General features: G+C 41.9%; 2 protein-coding genes across 3 annotated transcripts; both read left to right on the top strand.

The window, feature by feature from the left end:
* The first annotated feature begins 1,688 nt into the window (after positions 1–1,688).
* LOC124133374 lies at positions 1,689–16,485 on the top strand. Of its 2 annotated transcripts, XR_007222570.1 has the most exons (3): positions 1,689–2,075; positions 12,921–15,189; positions 15,600–16,485. XR_007222570.1 is itself a non-coding variant. In XM_046497760.2 (2 exons), exon 2 carries the CDS (start codon positions 12,928–12,930, stop codon positions 14,677–14,679), a length of 1,752 nt encoding a protein of 583 aa, XP_046353716.2. In that variant the 5' UTR covers positions 1,689–2,075; positions 12,921–12,927; the 3' UTR covers positions 14,680–15,336. The 2 variants fall into 2 exon arrangements, 1 of the variants encoding a protein (XP_046353716.2); XM_046497760.2 differs by lacking the exon at positions 15,600–16,485 and having other exon boundaries at positions 12,921–15,336.
* Positions 14,973–15,974, top strand: LOC125382942 (delta-actitoxin-Amc1a-like). Its single transcript, XM_048401311.1, has 2 exons — positions 14,973–15,037; positions 15,293–15,974. Exons 1-2 carry the CDS (start codon positions 14,973–14,975, stop codon positions 15,972–15,974), a joined length of 747 nt encoding a protein of 248 aa, XP_048257268.1.
* Positions 16,486–18,561: the final 2,076 nt, after the last annotated feature.

Raw genomic sequence — 18,561 nt, 5'->3', positions numbered from 1 at the left:
GGTTTGTCAGCACCATACCCGTGCTCGTGGGTTTCACCGAAGTGGTAAACGTCGGAGACCTGCATCACTTTGGGCTTTCCTCACACATTAAGCTGACACGCCGCGATATAACTGGAATACTGTGAAAAGCGACGTTAAACCCAACTCACTAACTCACTCACTCACTCCTCACACATTATTAAGCTGACACTCCGTGATATAACTGGAATACTGTTCAAAGCGGAAAAAAACTGACTGACTCACTCACTGCTTGTAACACAAACTGGATCCAGACAGGCGAAATATGCCGCGATATGGTTGAAATATTGATGTCACCTGCGTTAAACAAGCAAACAAACAAACAAAATTAAAGCTTGTCTGACTCGAACTCCACACATCGAAATTACCACAGAATGTGAGATCTTCTGGAATCAACATTTAAAAAAAATTAAAAACAAACGTAACCATCTCCCAAACCTAATGATGAATTACCGCCTGATATTTGTAATCAGTAGAATTTGGTGTGACTAACATCGATACCCAGAACATTAAGAACCGCGTCACTATATGGCTGAAATACTACCGGTGTGACGTCAACATGTAACTAACTCACTCACTTACTCACTCAATATAAACATTTTTTTCAAATAAAATATCCTTTCCATAATCCTAACAAATACCTTTTAGCAATATCCCAGCAATATCACGGCGGGGCTTCACACATTGTACCCATGTCGGCAAATCGAACCCGGGTCTTCGGCGTGACGAGCGAACGCTTTAACCACTAGGCTACCCGACGGCTCCCTTACAAATATCTGCTCAAAGGAGAGACCATTGAACGATTCCAACTACACTATATCATAAGTATGGATTTATGAATCATTACGTCCCAAACTATCCATTATGTCATTCGACAAAACATATCTTTTGAAAGGTTTTGGTTTTAAAGGTGAAAGAAAGCTTTTCAAAACACTGAAGCTCGACTATATAACTAAAGCATTGTACCCGTCACAGACACATGCAAAGTCTTTACAGATACGGAAATATTTTAATACGAAAGTGAATCTAAATTTGGGATGAGAGTTTATTCCATTCTCTTCCAATCTTTCAGCGGGAATTTGAGTGAATGAATGAGTACGATTTTATGCCGCTTTTAGCAATATTCTGGCAATATCAAGGCCGGGAAAACCAGAGTGAGTGAGTATGGTTTTACGCCGCTTTTAGCAATATTCCAGCAATATCACGGCGGGGGCCACCAGAAATGGGCTTCACACATTGTACCCATGTCGGGAATCGAACCCGGGTCTTCGGCATGACGAGCGAACGCTTTAACCACTAGGCTACCCGACCGCCCCCGGGAAAACCAGAAACGGACTTCATATTGTACCCATGTGGAGAATTGAACCCGGGACTTCGTTGTGACGAGCAAACGCGTTAACTACGAGGCTACCCTACCGCCAAGGGAGAATTCAGTTCAAGTGGGACTGATCTTAACAATGATGCTAGAAGTTAACAGTTGGGACAGACACATAAATACAGGCCAGATATGTGTATCCGACCAAGCTTCACACGTCGATACGTATAGCATGAGATAATTGTATGCGATAATCTGTGCCATGTAAACGAGCTTTAATCCCAACTCATCCAATATTTATACGATACAAGAATCCAAACCAACCCAGTTTCTTCGATCAGCTTCGTACGTACACGTTATACATTTTGCCCATGTAAATATACCATGAAGTAGACCTATTGGAAGAGCCAACAACCTTTCCCTCCGTTTCATTTTACGTTTTAGTATTTCTGGCCACAAATTCCATCGCGGTTGGGAATTAGCTTCCGGAAGTCTCGAATGGAACAGTACAGACAAACATACACACACGGAAAGATGGATAAACAGAGTTAATCTATAAATACCATGAACATAGACGCCAGCAACAGTTCCTGGAACCAGAGCGAGACGGAACCCGTCGCGCGCTGACACATATTCGCAGGAGCTGTTATCGACCGGGATACGTAATGGCGGAGATATTACTCAACAGCTCTTCGACATCGACAGCCGAATTCTTCGCCACCGGCCGTTTGGAAAACTAGGGGTACGTGGATGTCCATATGGTTTATGAAAGACAATGGTTGAGGTATTCTTGCAAATCAATCGTCTCATTTGGTATAGCATACGGGTATATGCCGTAGTATTGCTCGTTGTACATCGGAGTTGTATATATGTACTGTCTGCGAGAATCCACATTACTTTAACGATGAAGAAATGGTGATTTGAACAAATTATTTAAGAATAGACTTCTTGCAAGGACGGCTCGGTGATGGCAGGTTTGAATTCCCAAACGTGAAATAAAATAGACACCTGTTGTGGGTACAGCTGTCTTGATCCATATAGATGTATCGCCTTGGTTACCAGCATTCCTTGCTTCTATGAACAGAAAGACAATGATAACAGTTTATCCTCATCACTAAACGCAGACATTGTTAATTGAGACAAAATGAAAAATATCTTTACCGCGTTGTAATCGTTGTTGGCGTTTATCCAAGGGATGCTGGTCCACATGATAAAATGCTTATCGCAACCACGCGGTTTGTTTATTTGCTCGTTTTCTGGTTGCTTGTGTGTTTGTTGTTTAACGCCACACTCAGCAATATTCCAGCTATATGACGACGGTCTGTAAATAATCGAGTCAGAGCAAGACAATCCAGTGATTGACATAAACATCGGTCTACGCAGTTGGGATCGATGACATGAATCAACCAAGTCAGCGAGCCTGACCACCCGATCCCGTCAGTCGCCTCTTATGATATGCAAGGGTTGATGGAGACCACTTCTAACCCGAATCTTCACGGGGGTAACGACACGCAAACGTATTGGCATATAAAGAGCGTTTGTCATGGGAGCAGTCTTTGTACTGTAAACGGTATAGTCTCGGCGGATGTCATTACGAAACGAGACGCAATGAGTAGCCATATTTAAATTCTATTATCTATCTAGGACACCCTTTTTATAACTCTTTACATCCTTCTATGAGACGGGGAAAATCAATGCTGTGAGTAGCTATATCTAAATTATGTACGTTATATAGGACAACCTTTTATATCTCTTTACATCCGTTTGTAAGACGAAGAAATAATCAATAATTAATTCATTGATGTCAAGAGCTCGAATTAGCGATGTATTAAAATCAACATAATATTAATATAACTACATCTGCTGGTGTTGATACTACCGAGAAGCATCCGTGAAGATCCTGGGTAGAATAGGTCTTCAGCAACCCATGCTTGCCGTGAAGATCCGGGGTATAATAGGTCTTCAGCAACCCATGCTTGCCGTGAAGATCCGGGGTATAATAGGTCTTCAGCAACCCATGCTTGCCGTGAAAATCCGGGGTATAATAGGTCTTCAGCAACCCATGCTTGCCGTGAAGTTCCGGGGTATAATAGGTCTTCAGCAACCCATGCTTGCCCTGAAGATCCGGGGTATAATAGGTCTTCAGCAACCCATGCTTGCCGTGAAGATCCTGGGTAGAATAGGTCTACAGCAACCCATGCTTGCCGTGAAGATCCGGGGTATAATAGGTCTTCAGCAACCCATGCTTGCCGTGAAGATCCGGGATAGAATAGGTCTTCAGCAACCCATACTTGCCGTGAAGATCCGGGGTAGAATAGGTCTTCAGCAACCCATGCTTGCCATAAAAGGCGACTGCGCTTGTCGTAAAGGCGAGTAACGGGACTAGTGTTCTATCTTGCCTCGTCATTCCATAGACCCGTGAAGATCCGGGGTAGAATAGGTCTTCAGCAACCCATGCTTGCCGTAAGGGGCGACTAACGGATCGGATGGTCAGGGTCGCTGACTTGCGTGGATCGATGCTCATGATGTCAATCACTTGATTGTCTGGTCCTGACTCGATTATTTACAGACCGCCGTCATATAGATGGAATATTGCTGACAGCGGCTTTAAACAACAAATTCACAAACAAAAGGGCTTCTGCAAAATGAGGATTTAGTGATAAAAGTTGAAATCTAAAATAGTTTTCTACGAACTTTATGACAACAAATTCGATGTTTGATATGAAATTTGAGATATGTATTTGGTAATATAAACAACAAACTGGTTTCATGTTATGGTGATTGATGCGTATGGGATATTTATGTCTTATGATAGGGATAACGATGTGAGATGACGACACAAGCATTACTTATCTTGTTTGTCCACTAGCAAATTTAGCTCCATCTTCCCGTTAGCTCCTGATGTTGGATTCTCACTGCACAATCTTCTCAATCATCTTTGGCAGTGAGCCATATTTCATATTGCTACATTTTGGAATTTACCTGACTATTCAACAGGTGAAAACACGTTTCATATGTCTGTGACGTATAAGTTGATTTTGACGCACCGAAAAAATCGGACCGAACACTTAAAGGGGAAGTGTACACGCAAAAATCACTTTCTTTCTTTTTCTAAACAAAACGCAATTTTAGAATTAATTAGTATCTGTGTTTGAAAATATACACTCATTTTTTTCACAGTGAAAGTAGGAAGCTCACAATAGTGTGAAAATGATATGCCGTTATGAGGCCTTCGTTTTTCGAGCTAAACAGGCCTGAGTTATCCCCCTTAGATTATGACGTAATTGGTGCCAATTCAACTGGGTCCCTGTCTATTCTCAACGCAAAAGATATCAAGTACCAGTTTGCGGTAAAACAACATGGCCTACGACACACTCCGGCGCAGTGGTGACTCAGCATAACACTATGCTGGCTGGCATATGAGACGCTAGAATCACACACCTAGACCTACACCACGTGAAGCGGCTCTAACAAATCATGATGACGTCAAAATGTTTATCAATTGGCACCAATGACGTCATATTGCAAGGGGCATAAGCCATGGTGTTTTTGTTGTGGAAATAGAACACTTGGTAAATGTGAAAAATATAAATCGTTTTAATGCGAAAAATATGTTAATTAATTGTGATATTTTTATATTTTTGTCTATGACACTTCTAGGTTAACACTTTTAATGTGGAAAAAGTACAAGAAAAATAGGTTAATTTCCGTGTGAACTTGCCCTTTAAGACAGAATATGTTGATAGTATGGGAAGAGGGTTTCACGTTGAGCAACTTTGTGCTTTCACCACCACGGTCTAAAAATCGTTCTTAACAAGAAGAACATATTTCTTGGTTTCCCGGAAAGAAATAATGACCCTTTAAATATGATATTGGTTATATTTGTTAAAAACTCATTTATGAAAATAAACAAAAAAGACTGACAACTTTTCAAAATATTCAACTTAAACTGTCAGAATACTATAATGTAACAAAACGTGCAGTTGCTATGACCAGCAATATCGATAAATAAGTTCTTTTTTCTTGTCGGGTAGCCTAGTGGGTTAAAGCGTTCGCTCGTCACGCCGAAGACCCGGGTTCGATTCCCGACATGGGTATAATGTGTGAAGCCCATTTCTGGGCTTTCTGGTGATAGAGACAATGTTGAGAGTATGGGAAAAAAGGGCTTCACTTTGAGCAACGTGTTTGCTATACATATCATGATATGCGAAACTTAAGTAGGTATTATAGTATTTTCTATTCAACACTTTCCATGATACCTCTGTGAGGCTGGTGTTGCCTTTAAATGCCCAGACCAAGCCGTCTATGTATTAAAAAACCCACCGTGGTCCATTTGTGACGTGTAAGTCCATTTTGACACCCAGGACTAAACACGTGTGACAAAGATTTTCTTGAGACAATACGGTATAAGGGCTGAACTTTAACCTACGCGTTCGTTTAAAATACAGTGAAATGTGACATAAAGTTGTAGTCGGTAGATAAAATACTATAGATGAAAACACATTTGATTATATATCTGTGATGTTTTTAATTTTTAGTCGGACCAAACAAAGGCCAAACACTTGTGATAGTCTATTTTCAGATTATAGGGGAATGGCTTCCTTTTAATCAAAGTGTTTGATTTAAAGGGAAACAACACTCCAACTTTCAGTCGTCTAGCCGGCGCCATTTTAATTAGCCCGCGTTATCACCAGAATCCAATTCGCGACAGCGACCCTAGTCTGTCTTACAGACCCTGATACAAATATATATCAAATACAGCCCATGCAAGTCTATGATGTTTGGCAAGTCTATATATTACTGCAGCATCTGAAATGAAGATAGTCACTGGGCTCCCTTTTATTATATTTTTATTAAGATAACCGGACTGTTTTTTTCTGTACGATATGTTCATTTCAGAGACCAGGGCCCACTTGCACAAAGCGATCTTAGCGCTTAGATGATCGTACCGCCCATACTTTAACATAGGCTTACAATAGTCTTAGCGCTAAGATCGCTTTGTGCAAGTGGGCCCAGATGTTAGTCTACAGCGACCCTACAAACCGGGCTTCTGACCAGTGAGGGACCAACTGGACAACCTCGTTGACAGCGAGGGTTAATCCCCTTGAATCCTTGCATTTGATTGGATGATGCTGACCATAACCTTTCACCTTGCAAATTCATCTGCGTGTTTAAATGTGTATGTGCAGTTATGTAGTTTGCTATACAGAAAATACGTGTACGTGTTATTTATGTAACAATGGCCCTTATCTTTCAGGCAAATTGCATATAAAACTACTCCCTTCTTGCCATCCCTGGTATATAACCCTCCACTTGTGTATTTGTCGTCATTCACTTGATGCCCAGTTAATGACTTTATTACAAGTATAATTAGTGGTGGAACTACTCGTATTACCTGAAAAAGAGTGCAAAATATCTCAATAACGGTCACCGCTGCCTATGAGAGTGTCAAGGTAATAAAGCACTCAGTGGTTCGAATTATGTCTGGGGTAATTATTTAATCTACGATTGGGTTATAAATCCAGGTCCCACTTGCACAAAACGATCTTAGTGCTAAGACTATTGTAACCCTAGTTAGAGTATGGGAGTAAGATCATCTTAGCACTAAGATCGCTTTGTGCAAGTGGGCCCAGATCTGATGCAGTGGATGTGTTACGTGTTAAGTCATTTGCACGTGGCAGCGCAGCAAGAGAGGAATGATCAGTTGAGTCGCATAAAACATCGATCCAAGGATTAGCCCATAATACGTTGATTGCTTAATCACTGTTGTCTTGCACAGCGGATTTATCAAAAGTAAGTGTTTTCGTGTAGGTTTACTAAAGCAGACGGAATACACTCATGTCTGGGCGTGAAGTGCCGATGTAACAGCAACATACTTTGTTAAAAGGATCAGCTGATAATACGTTGACTGATTGCTCATTGTTATCAAACTCAGTGGATCTTTTTGAAGAACCGTGGACATTATGAAAATAGTTGTCACGTATGCTATCTCAGCTGACCAATGAAACTTGACAACCAACTAACTCACTCTTTATTGTATCACTTTCGTATGATATACGGCTCATTCTTCGATACCCTAATAGATGTGTCGCTTCGCGCTGCGCAACGAGAATAGCGCTGAACACTAGTCGAAACCAGTCGAAATTATAGTCCATAATGTGCAAATTTTGAATCCGCGAAGAAAAAAACCATTCATATTTCAATACTTTCAAGCCTGGAGTGTTGTTTCCCTTTAAAGGAGCACTGATCTTAAGCAGTTCTCCGGGACTGGTTGTTGCCTTTGTTATTGTTTTTTCCCCGTGAGTACCCGGATGATATAGCAGAAACGTAGACTAGTTCGCGACCTGTGCTGCGCAATTCGTAAGCGCATTTGTCACTTTGTATTGATAGTATAAGGGCGTATGGTCACATTGATCAACAAAATGAAATACAGTTTTGGAAATAATAAGGAAATGTAGGTATCTATGTGGGTAGCATCGGTAATGGTGACGAAGTTTTGATATGTCACTTGCTTGGTAATTGTGCGATTTTCGTTTACACTATTTTGACTTGCAACACAAATTAGTAAAAAAGTAAATATTTCTCCTGAGCATTGCTTATTTTATCGTGTTTATATTTTTACAGTCAAAAAGTGCAAAATTTTCACTTAGGACATTTATTAAACGCCTGAATATTCAGTTATTTTACAAATTGACTGAAAAATGTCCATCTGTATTAATATGGCAACGAATTCCAAACATTTTTATATCATCACCAAGAGACTGAAAATGTTACGATGAAAAGTACATTTCTATATTGTTTGGCTTCTAATCCTACATAATAATCTAGTGTGATGTTTTTAGGCCCTTTTGAACGTCTTAATCAATTTTAGTCAATCTGTCAGATTTTTCAGTCAAAATGACTGAAATATTTACACGCTTACAAAGGAAAAGACTTGCGCATCGAAATATCGAAATATTTCCCAACCAAGACGTAGAGGAACAAGAATGAATCTGTCCAATGCTACAGCAAATGAAGGAAAACAAAATGCAAATATCACAATTGCAACCTACCAAATTTATGTGTATAATTTTAGGCAGCTTCCTTGTTCGAGGAATGTATCCGTGAATATCCACACAAAGGAACAATATCCCACACGTCTGCAGCTGTACAAAGAAACTTATTCGATGTCACGTGTCTCAATGTAAACAATCAAATATTTTAAAATATATATCGGATTTTATAACCCGTGTTCGTTTCTCAACTGATCACTTAGATTGTTTCAGGTGTTTCATGTAGCTGTCAAGTCTCAAAGGTCGGCTGAGAAAACCCACGTGACAACTATTTTCATAACGTCCTCGGTTCCTAAAAAAATCCGTTGAGTTAGATAAGAATGAACAATCAATCAACGTATTATCAGTTAACCCTTTGAACAAAGTATGTTGTTTTTACATCAGCACTTCACGCCATGATGTGGGTGTATTCCCTTTGTTTTAGTAAACCGAGACATGTAAACGCTCACTTTTGACATATCCACTGTGCAAGATAACAGTGATTAATCAATCAACGTATTTTCTGTTAATCCTTTGATGACTAGGAATGATCCGTTGATTTACAAGAAAGTAAATCAACTGATCATTTACCTCTTGCTGGGCTGCCACGTGCATATTACATAACACACATTTCACCTCACTTCAAACCTGGATTTAGATTGAATAATTACCCCAGACACAATTAATGCCAAATGGGAACCTTTGTCAGGTATTCTGAGTGGTGCTACAACTAATTATACCTGTAATAAATTCATTAACTGAGCATCAAGTGAATGGCAACGAATACACAAGTTTAGGGTTATACCAGAAAACGTGGATGACAACAAGGGAGTAATATAATATTGTTTATTCACAAAATGTGTTAGGCCGTAGGCCTATTACACAGAAGTATTTACAGAGAGAGGGAGAAAAAAGAATTACCACTAGTTTACATATACAGCCATATCCATACACATTCATACACATGCATATACACAAATAAATATTTAGACTGTATGTAATGAACGAAGTCGAAAAGCTTTGTAGACGTAGACTGCTAGATTTCGTATGATTTTAGAGTTAGTGGATGACATAAGAGCATTAAATTTATTTTTAGAAGGGGTTGTAAAATTTTTAGGAGGAATGTATTCAGCTCTTAAATTATTATAAGCATTGCATACAAGTGTAGGGTTATACGAGAAAACGTGGATGACAACAAGGGAGTAGCAATCGTATTATCGACGCAATCCGAAATCCGAAAATGCTTTCAATGCATGCATACTTTTTTTATTATTAAACTATAACAATCAGGGTATTTCCAAATGACGACATCCGATGAGCTCCGTCGTTCTTTACGTCTGTTTGTTTAGGATGAAGGAATTAATTAACATGCGCCCTTTACCGAAATCTTTATAGACCACGGTCCACCAATCAGTTTTCAAAAATGAGTAAAACAAATATTGCCTCCGCATTTATTTAGCTGACCTTGCAGACGGTAGCCCAGTCTCTTGTCACGCTCAGTTGCGTTGCGTATCATCCGGGTACTCACGGGGGAAAAACAATAACAAAGACAACAACCAGTCCCGGGGAATTGCTTAAGATCAGTGCCCTTTAAATATGCATTTTCCAGAGGCAAGGGAGGTAACTGTCTATAAAACTCCAGTTTCCTCCCTTGTCTAACTGGACTGGACATTCTGAGTTATATTTTGGCTGGCCTAACGAGTATGTATAGTCCAATCATAAATCGCGTAACGAAATCGACATCTGGTTCGTAAACAATATGGCGACTGCCGTGCAGATTTCGGTCGATTGCAGGATTTGCACAACAGGTGTCCCGTCAACTGGGCGTCGACAGATATTTTTCCCAATCTTTTCATGTTCTTAATCAAGGAGCTTATGTGATTTGATGCACTTCGCGTTGTACGACCAGTTTTATTACAATATAGATCTTGATTATCGATCAGACGACTGGGCGCCGCCATTTTGTTGCTATCGAAACTATCTCCCTGGAGTTTTAAATGATGACAGAGCTTGAGCTTGCAAGGCAATCCGCAGTCAGTACGCTGGGCGCAAGGCCATCCTATGTGATCGGGTCCTGAGGCACAGAACGATTCACAAGGACATAAGTGACACCCTATAGAACGTCAATCTAAATGTTCCTGCTAATACGATGAAGGCCATTCTGTTGTTTCAAGATTATTCGCTACCTGGGGTATTATGCAACCCCCATATTACCACAGAGGGTGTGCCTAACCACAAGGCATACAAGCTGTTAACAGTGGGATGAGGTAAAAAAGGTCCCAGTTATAAAATGCCATCTCGAGGATTCAGACAGACAGACAGACAGTAATGTTTATTCAGTATGCAAGGCCATATGGCCCATAGTACAGTAACAGATACATAAAAATCAACGTGATCTTGAACATATATAATATATTCACCTGAGTCTAAATACATGTTTTAAATATATTGCTAAAGATTTGATAACATCATCATTGGTCGAATGCAACAAACTGATCATTAATTGATTGTTTTTGTGTGTAATATCTAAATTTGATAGAAACTTTAATCTCAACGTTTTATATTTTTCACATATAAAAAGAACATGAAACTTGTCTTCAATCTCCTGGTTGGTACAGTTTGAACATATAGAATTTACAAAATCACTATCCTTGGTTCTACGATATTTATTGACAGGGAAGTTATGGAGAGATATTCTAAATTTACAAAGAGCTCTCGATAGAGTTTTATCTTGTAATATACTGAAATATTCTTCTGGTTGTAACAGATTTTTGATACCAGCATAATGCTTGAGAAAGTGTGCAGAGGAAACTTGTTGGTGCCAGTTTTGTTGAAATACATCTAATAATCTTTGTTTAAATGTATGTAAAAATAGTTTTTCATTACCAGTGTCTTGTGATATCCATACAAAAGAAAATCCAGTATAAAATAATATGCTTCTTACACCAGACACCCAATTCGTTTTCCCTTCACCATCTAATTGCTTTAGCATTTTGTAACATTGAAATGTGTACCTATGAGCTTCCATCTTTAATAATGTTATCCAATATTTAACAACACGCAGCTGGCTATGTACATATATACCACAGAGACCAGTTTCATCAAGTACTGCCTATTTGAAGCATATTTACCAATGCATACAAATTGCTCAAAGTACAAAGTGTGAACTTTTTCAATCTCGAGGTTTCCATGGTTGTCAAGGACCTGGCTCCGGCAGATGTCTCACTAGCCGAATTTCTTACCTCAAAGTATGCACTGTAGCTTGACAGGCAGACAAGGATCGATTATAGACGGGGAACACAGAATGCAAACAAGTGTGTAGCCATGAGACGCACACAGTTATTATATATTTATATGTGATTGAGGGCAAACAACCATAGATAAACGAAGCTTTGTACTGTCAAGCAATCCATTCAGATTTTACGGCTTCATCTGGCGTCAGCGGTGGACACAGGTTGTGGTCTAGCAGCCTTTACCTTCGATGTCCACAGGGCCACAATTATGAATGTTTCCGACACATTGTGACTATGTCCATCTATACTTGATAATAAAACACACCTCTGTAAGTGTGCATCTTTGGGTATACAAAGTTGACCCTGGTGGGCGATCACAAGACTGGTGACGATTATTTCATGACACAGTCAAAGGAGAACAAACCCTTTTCAGTACAAGTCTTCTGCAAATAAAGCAAAAATTGATTGATATCATGAGCATCGATCCACGCAAATGGGATCGATGACATGCATCAACCAAGTCCGATCCCGTTAGTCGCCTCTTACGACAAGCGTAGTCGCCTTTTATGGCAAGCATGGGTTGCTGAAGACCTATTCTACCCCGAATCTTCAGGGAAGAACAGCAAAAACAGTTTGGTCTACGACTATCACGTGATACTAAATTAATGATAAGGAAGAGAATATATGGATGTCAATTTCTTTATTATGAGGAACACAACGTTTTGGAGTATATGCTTACTCCTGCCTCGAGATCACCTGATGAAGGAGTAAGCATATACTCCGAAACGTTGTGTTCCTCATAATAAAGAAGTTGACATCCATGTATTCTCTTCCTTATAAGTTTCACTTCTAAATGCCCTTTAAAGACAAGAAAGATATACTTTCTTTGTTGACATGCTCAGAGTGACACACAGGACGTAGTGATTGAGTCCTTACACATAAATATAAGTCCTGATAGATTTAATCGTTCTGGAGAAGATACGTGGGATTGCCTTATTCCTATGCCTTGAATGTCTCTGAGAATGATATTATTGAATGAGGTCGAAATGGTCGAAAAATGCTGGCAGATACTAAACATACCAAACTAAAATGGAGGACAGACTAAACACCTGCTCCTTGAATATCTAGCCTTTCCTTACTCCTTACTTTTCCTTACTTTTGAGGTCCTCTGAGGATCGATGAGGTCCACAGGACTATGTAAGTTAATGACCACATCTGAGTCTGTTCAACACGTTTCCCTTATTCTTTGTAATAAGCGCCGTACTTTTTAAATGTTTTTTGTGTGTAGATTTTACTGATGTTCTGCTCAATGTTTTTTTGCAGCGCCATCATGGCCGAGAGCGCTCCATCTGTGGATGCTGTTCCTGTTTCTGGGAGCGATCAACATGCATCGTCAGCCAACCCAGTGAGTCCCTTGAATACAGCAGCGGCCAGCCAGCATGCGCAGTCGCCCGTCTCGACAACCAACCGCCTTACTCCTACAACAAAGAAGATAGGAGAAAAGTTTTTAACATGTCCGATTTGTTTCGAGATGTACAGTCACCCCAAGTGCCTGCCATGTCTCCATACCTTCTGCCGTCACTGTCTAGACTCCTACATACAATCCCAGGATGCATTTCGTGCCAGAAGGAAGCACGGATTTCCCTGCCCATTGTGCAACCAGTTCTACTTTATTAAAAGCTTTGAAATGCCCTTAAGCCAGTGGGTGGAAGGTATTCAAAACAACTTCATGGTACAGAATATGATAGAATATCTTCTTCCACAGGCCGTTGATCAAGCTGAAAATGTGTGTCCTCTGTCTGTAAACCCATCTCCTGTCAGAAGCTCTATGTCGAATCAAGACAATGTGCCCGAAGATAGTGGTTCCCTGGAGGTCCTTCCTGCTGGACCAAACCCAGATAATGGCCAACACCAGGATGAGGATGCAGAGGACAGCAGCACAGCTGCTCCATCTGTATTGAACCCGTCCATGGAGCCAGTTGCATTACAAAGCCAGCACCCGTCACGATACGCCCCTCGGCGTTCACTGATAGAAACAGGTAAAAGCAACGACCATATTCGACACAGTTTCCCATATGGAGGCATGGCGCTTTCCTATCCAACACATGATTTTTATTCTGAAGTTAAATTGCAAGTCAACATGAACCCCCTGTGCACTACGAAGAGTCACAGTTCTAATGACTTAAACCGACATGAAATGCCCGCCTACTATGTTGATTCGGACACGATGGAAAGGGTTGGCCTTTACAGAACCTCCATAGACAGGCAGTTTTCGGACGTGTGTTGTCTATCTAAAGCAAACACTATCGTTATCACAGACTATAACAACAGCCATGTTCTTCTCTGGGAGGGGTTCTTCCAAGGTTGCAAAACCTATACAAAGGTCAAGGTGGATGGGAAACCGACATCAGTGGCACCGCTGGACGAATCTCTAGAGGACTGTGTCGTGGTCAACCTTCTTAACAAGGGCAAGATTATCTTCATTTCCATCCCGGAATTGTATTTTTTGCGCATTATTGACACTGAGGTCAACGTCCGAAGTGTGGCGATGCTGACCACCAACACGCTGCTCACCGGAAGTTCCATCAGACCAGCCAGGATCGACATGGTCCAAGTTGACAATCGTTTTCAGGTGACCAGAAGGCACTGCTTACTCGAGAACAGCCAGCAGTGCTGGGCCATCTGTACCCCGAATCACATGTGTGGTGTGACAACCGATACCTTTGTGGTCGCCGATACGCTGCAGAAGAGTCTGGTTGGGTATGACATCAAGACTAAGAATGGCAGGAAGGTGGGGGAGAAGAGCTTTTCCTTCACGCCTTTGGGTGACCGGAAGTTCGTCAGTCTTGGTGGATTGTGTTGTCACAGGTCTTCCGGGAGCATCTACGTGGTCGACCACGACGACAATGCGGTGTATCGAGTTCATGTGGGGACCACCGTCAGATGTGAAAAAGTGCTTTGTGAGAAGAATGGCATCAGGAAACCGACATCTGTTTGTTTGAGTCTGCGCGACGAGCTGTGTGTGGTTGACTGGCAAGGTCGTATCTCCGTTTACAAACCGAAATGTGTGCCCAAAGCATAGTCTGTGTGGGAGCAGGGACTGATCTGCAATGAGTTGAAGAGGATTGTCTAGTTGTGAAGATAGGGAACTGTTTGGGTGTGAAGAGGGTGGTATGTGTTGATGTTAAGAAGATTCGCTGTGGGGATGTGAAGAGGATTCGCTGTGGGAATGTGAAGAGGATTCACTGTGTTGATGTGAAGATGTGTTGACTGTGGGTGTGTGAAGAGTATTGACTGGGGATGTGAGCAGTATTCACTGTGTTGGATGTGAAGAGGATTCACTGTGTTGATGTGAAGAGGATTGACTGTGGGAATATGAAGAGGGTTCCCTGTGGGGATGTGAAGAGGATTGACTGTGTTGGATGTGAAGAGGGTTCCCTGTGGGGATGTGAAGAGGGTTCCCTGTGTTGATGTGAAGAGGGTTCCCTGTGGGGATGTGAAGAGGATTGACTGTGTTGATGTGAAGAGGGTTCCCTGTGGGGATGTGAAGAGGATTGACTGTGTTGATGTGAAGAGGGTTCCCTGTGGGGATGTGAAGAGGATTGACTGCGTTGATGTGAAGAGAGTTCCCTGTGGGGATGTGAAGAGGATTGACTGTGTTGGATGTCAAGAGGGTTCACTGTGGGGATGTGAAGAGGATTGACTGTGTTGGATGTGAAGAGGGCTCCCTGTGGGGATGTGAAGAGGGTTCCTTGTGTTGATGTTAAGAGGGTTCACTGTGGGGATGTGAAGAGGATTGACTGTGTTGATGTGAAGAGGGTTCACTGTGGGGATGTGAAGAGGATTGACTGCGTTGATGTGAAGAGGGCTCCCTGTGGGGATGTGAAGAGGGTTCCCTGTGTTGATGTGAAGAGGGTTCCCTGTGGGGATGTGAAGAGGATTGACTGCGTTGATGTGAAGAGGGTTCCCTGTGTTGATGTGAAGAGGGTGACCCGTGTGGAGGTGAAGAGGGTTCCCTGTGGGGATGTGAAGAGGATTGACTGTGTTGATGTGAAGAGGGTTCCCTGTGGGGATGTGAAGAGGGTTCCCTGTGGGGATGTGAAGAGGGTTCCCTGTGGGGATGTGAAGAGGATTGACTGTGTTGATGTGAAGAGGGTTCCCTGTGGGGATGTGAAGAGGGTTCCCTGTGGGGATGTGAAGAGGGTTCCCTGTGGGGATGTGAAGAGGATTGACTGTGTTGATGTGAAGAGGGTTCCCTGTGTTGATGTGAAGAGGGTTCCCTGTGGGGATGTGAAGAGGATTCCCTGTGGGGATGTGAAGAGGGTGACCCGTGTGGAGGTGAAGATGAGGGACTTTGTGTGCGTGAATAGACCTTGATTGTGAAGTGTGCACACACATGCTGGAACGTGTGTACAAGCACCGACGGGTCAGAGTGCAGATGGATGACAAAAGCAGACAAATTTATGGATACCAACTACTTTAAGACTGTAAAGGCGACGTTTCGGTTTAGATCCTTAACTTCTAAGTAATGCCTATCAAATAATTCAGTGTGCAGATGGCTGTTTGAAGGGAGTGAAGAGGATACTTTGGTGTAGTCACAGGATGAACGGATTGTGGGTCACAGGAATGATGTACATAGATCACAGCATGAAGTGCACGTGGGTCTACAGGATGTGTGTATGTTAGTCACATGACGTGATGTTTGGAGTTGGCTTACCTAGTCACATGTCAGTGTCTGTGTTTAGCTCACCTGACCTAAAAGTTCAAGTGAGCTCGTATTGCAGTACTTTGTCCGCCATCTGTCCGTCCGTCATAAACTTTTCACGGCTGCATCTGTGAATTGAGTAAAGAACACACCATGTGTTTCATATAACTTGAGTTAATTTGGCATGGCCTTGAAAAATTATTACCATACAAAAACGAAAAAACGAAAAACGATCGGGTGTTCCTGAACTTCTTTTGAGTAGTTGAATGCCTAATATCTTCATTTAGGTATGCTATGCATATGGCTAGTCAGCACAACTCTGACCTTTGACCGCCACGGGTGACAATATTGTAAACGTTGTTTGGTTCCTTGTCTCCTTATTAAATATTATAGTGAGTGAGTGAGTATGGTTTTACGCCGCTTTTAGCAATATTCCAGCAATATCACGGCGGGGGACACCAGAAATGGGCTTCACACATTGTACCCATGTCGGGAATCGAACCCGGGTCTTCGGCGTGACGAGCGAAATTAAATATTATATACAGAGATTACTCCACGAGTGACTGTCAGATACCATTTATATCACAACGAGTAAAGTATTGTGTTTTTAAATACAGTAAAGTCGCATCATTTTAGTGAAGAATCAGTGTATCTAGTACAGCGTCCGCCCGGAGAGCGGAAGGTCCGGGGTTCGATCCCCGGCCGCGTCATACCAAAAGACGTTAAAAGATGGATGTTGTTACCCTGTCTGGCGCTCGGCATTAAGAGGCAAAAACAAGGACTGGTCGGCTCGGAGTCAGTATACTGTGTCTGAGTGGGGTATTCATGTTCAAACTGCGGCATGGTATCTCAGTGAGCTAGCACTATAAATCGGAATCAGTCCGGACTAGTACAAGCAGCCACACACACACACGTGCATGCACGTCGCTATATAAGTGCAATAATCTTGGACCCGACGTTAAACTCAATTTCACCTCACCTCACCCCATAGCTAGTGTGACCCTACACCAAACAAACCTCCCCCATATGTATATAGATAAGACCAAAGAACATTATTAATTAACACTCTCAAACCATGAAGTTTCGACACAGGCGTAGATGAATTCGACTCACACACGAGTTCCATATCAATGAGTGAGTGAGTTTACCACTTCGGTGAAACCCACGAGCACGGGTATGGTGCTGACAAACCTAGAAACAAAATCGGGGCGAACCGGGATTCGAACCCACAATCATAGGTTTCTGGCGTGCCCAAGGGACGCAACTCTGCACAGCGAATCGCGGCGCCTTAGACGACTGGGCCACCCGTAATCTAACCTTGGGTCACTTCAGCAACTGGTGTGTAAGAAATGAATGCATTATTCAAAGTAAATATTCCAGGCGTCTCTCTTGCCAAGAAACGCCTGTTGACGCGTTTTAGTCTTCACCATGTTATTGTTACCTTTTGGTTGAATTTTAGAAATTATAAAAACGGATAAGTGAGCTACAGTGCCACGTGGTTCTCGTCTTGTCTCTAGCAGGTAGAAATTTATGAATGTGAAGAAACTGCATGGCTACCGCTAGTATCTTTACAGTGAACAGATGTGTCTTAATAACATGTAATGTTAATCTTTTGCTCCATCTAAACTTGTTACCTTATTTACCCTAAACCTACTTGGATGAATTCTGTGATATATATGTGAATTGTTAATAAAATCTTGTTGCATGGAACTTATTACCAGGCTTCGATCCCCCGATCGGGGGTTCGATCCCCGGCCACGTCATGACAAAAGACGTCAGGGCCCACTTGCACAAAGAGATCTTAGCGCTAAGACTAGTGTAAGCCTATGCTAAAGTATGGGAGTTAGGATCATCTTAGCGCTAAGATCGCTTTGTGCAAGTGGGCCGAGGTGTTACTCTTATTGGCGAACGGCATTAAGGGATAAAACAAGGACTGGTCGTCTCGGAGTCGGAATAATGTCTGAGAGAGGTCTGTTTGTTTGTTTGCTTGTTTAACGCCGAACACAGCAATTTTCCATCTATATGACGGCGGTTTGTAAATAATCGAGCCTGGACAGACAATCTGGTGATTGATATCATGAGCATCGATCCACACAATTGGGATACGATGACATGCATCAACCAAGTCAGCGAGTCTGACCACCCGATCCCGTTACTCGCCTTTTATAACAAGCATCCTCGCCTCTTGCCGCAAGCATGGGTTGCTGAAGACCTATTCCAACCTGAGATCTTCACGGGTTGACGGCCCAAGTGGTCTAG

Source organism: Haliotis rufescens, unplaced genomic scaffold (genome assembly GCF_023055435.1).
Source record: "Haliotis rufescens isolate VD_foot unplaced genomic scaffold, xgHalRufe1.0.p SCAF_21, whole genome shotgun sequence".
Taxonomy (NCBI): domain Eukaryota; kingdom Metazoa; phylum Mollusca; class Gastropoda; order Lepetellida; family Haliotidae; genus Haliotis; species Haliotis rufescens.
Note: the sequence above shows the minus strand (reverse complement) of the source record. Positions and strands in the feature narration are given on the sequence as shown.

What these genes read in the sequence shown, in the direction of transcription:
- LOC124133374 (XM_046497760.2), top strand. Translation starts at nt 12,928, where the DNA reads ATGGCCGAGAGCGCTCCATCTGTGGATGCTGTTCCTGTTTCTGGGAGC.
- LOC125382942 (XM_048401311.1), top strand. Translation starts at nt 14,973, where the DNA reads ATGAAGAGGGTTCCCTGTGGGGATGTGAAGAGGATTGACTGTGTTGGA. An exon ending in GGATGTGAAGAGGGTTCCCT is followed by an intron (nt 15,038 to 15,292) that starts GTGGGGATGTGA and finishes GGGGATGTGAAG; the next exon opens with AGGATTGACTGTGTTGGATG.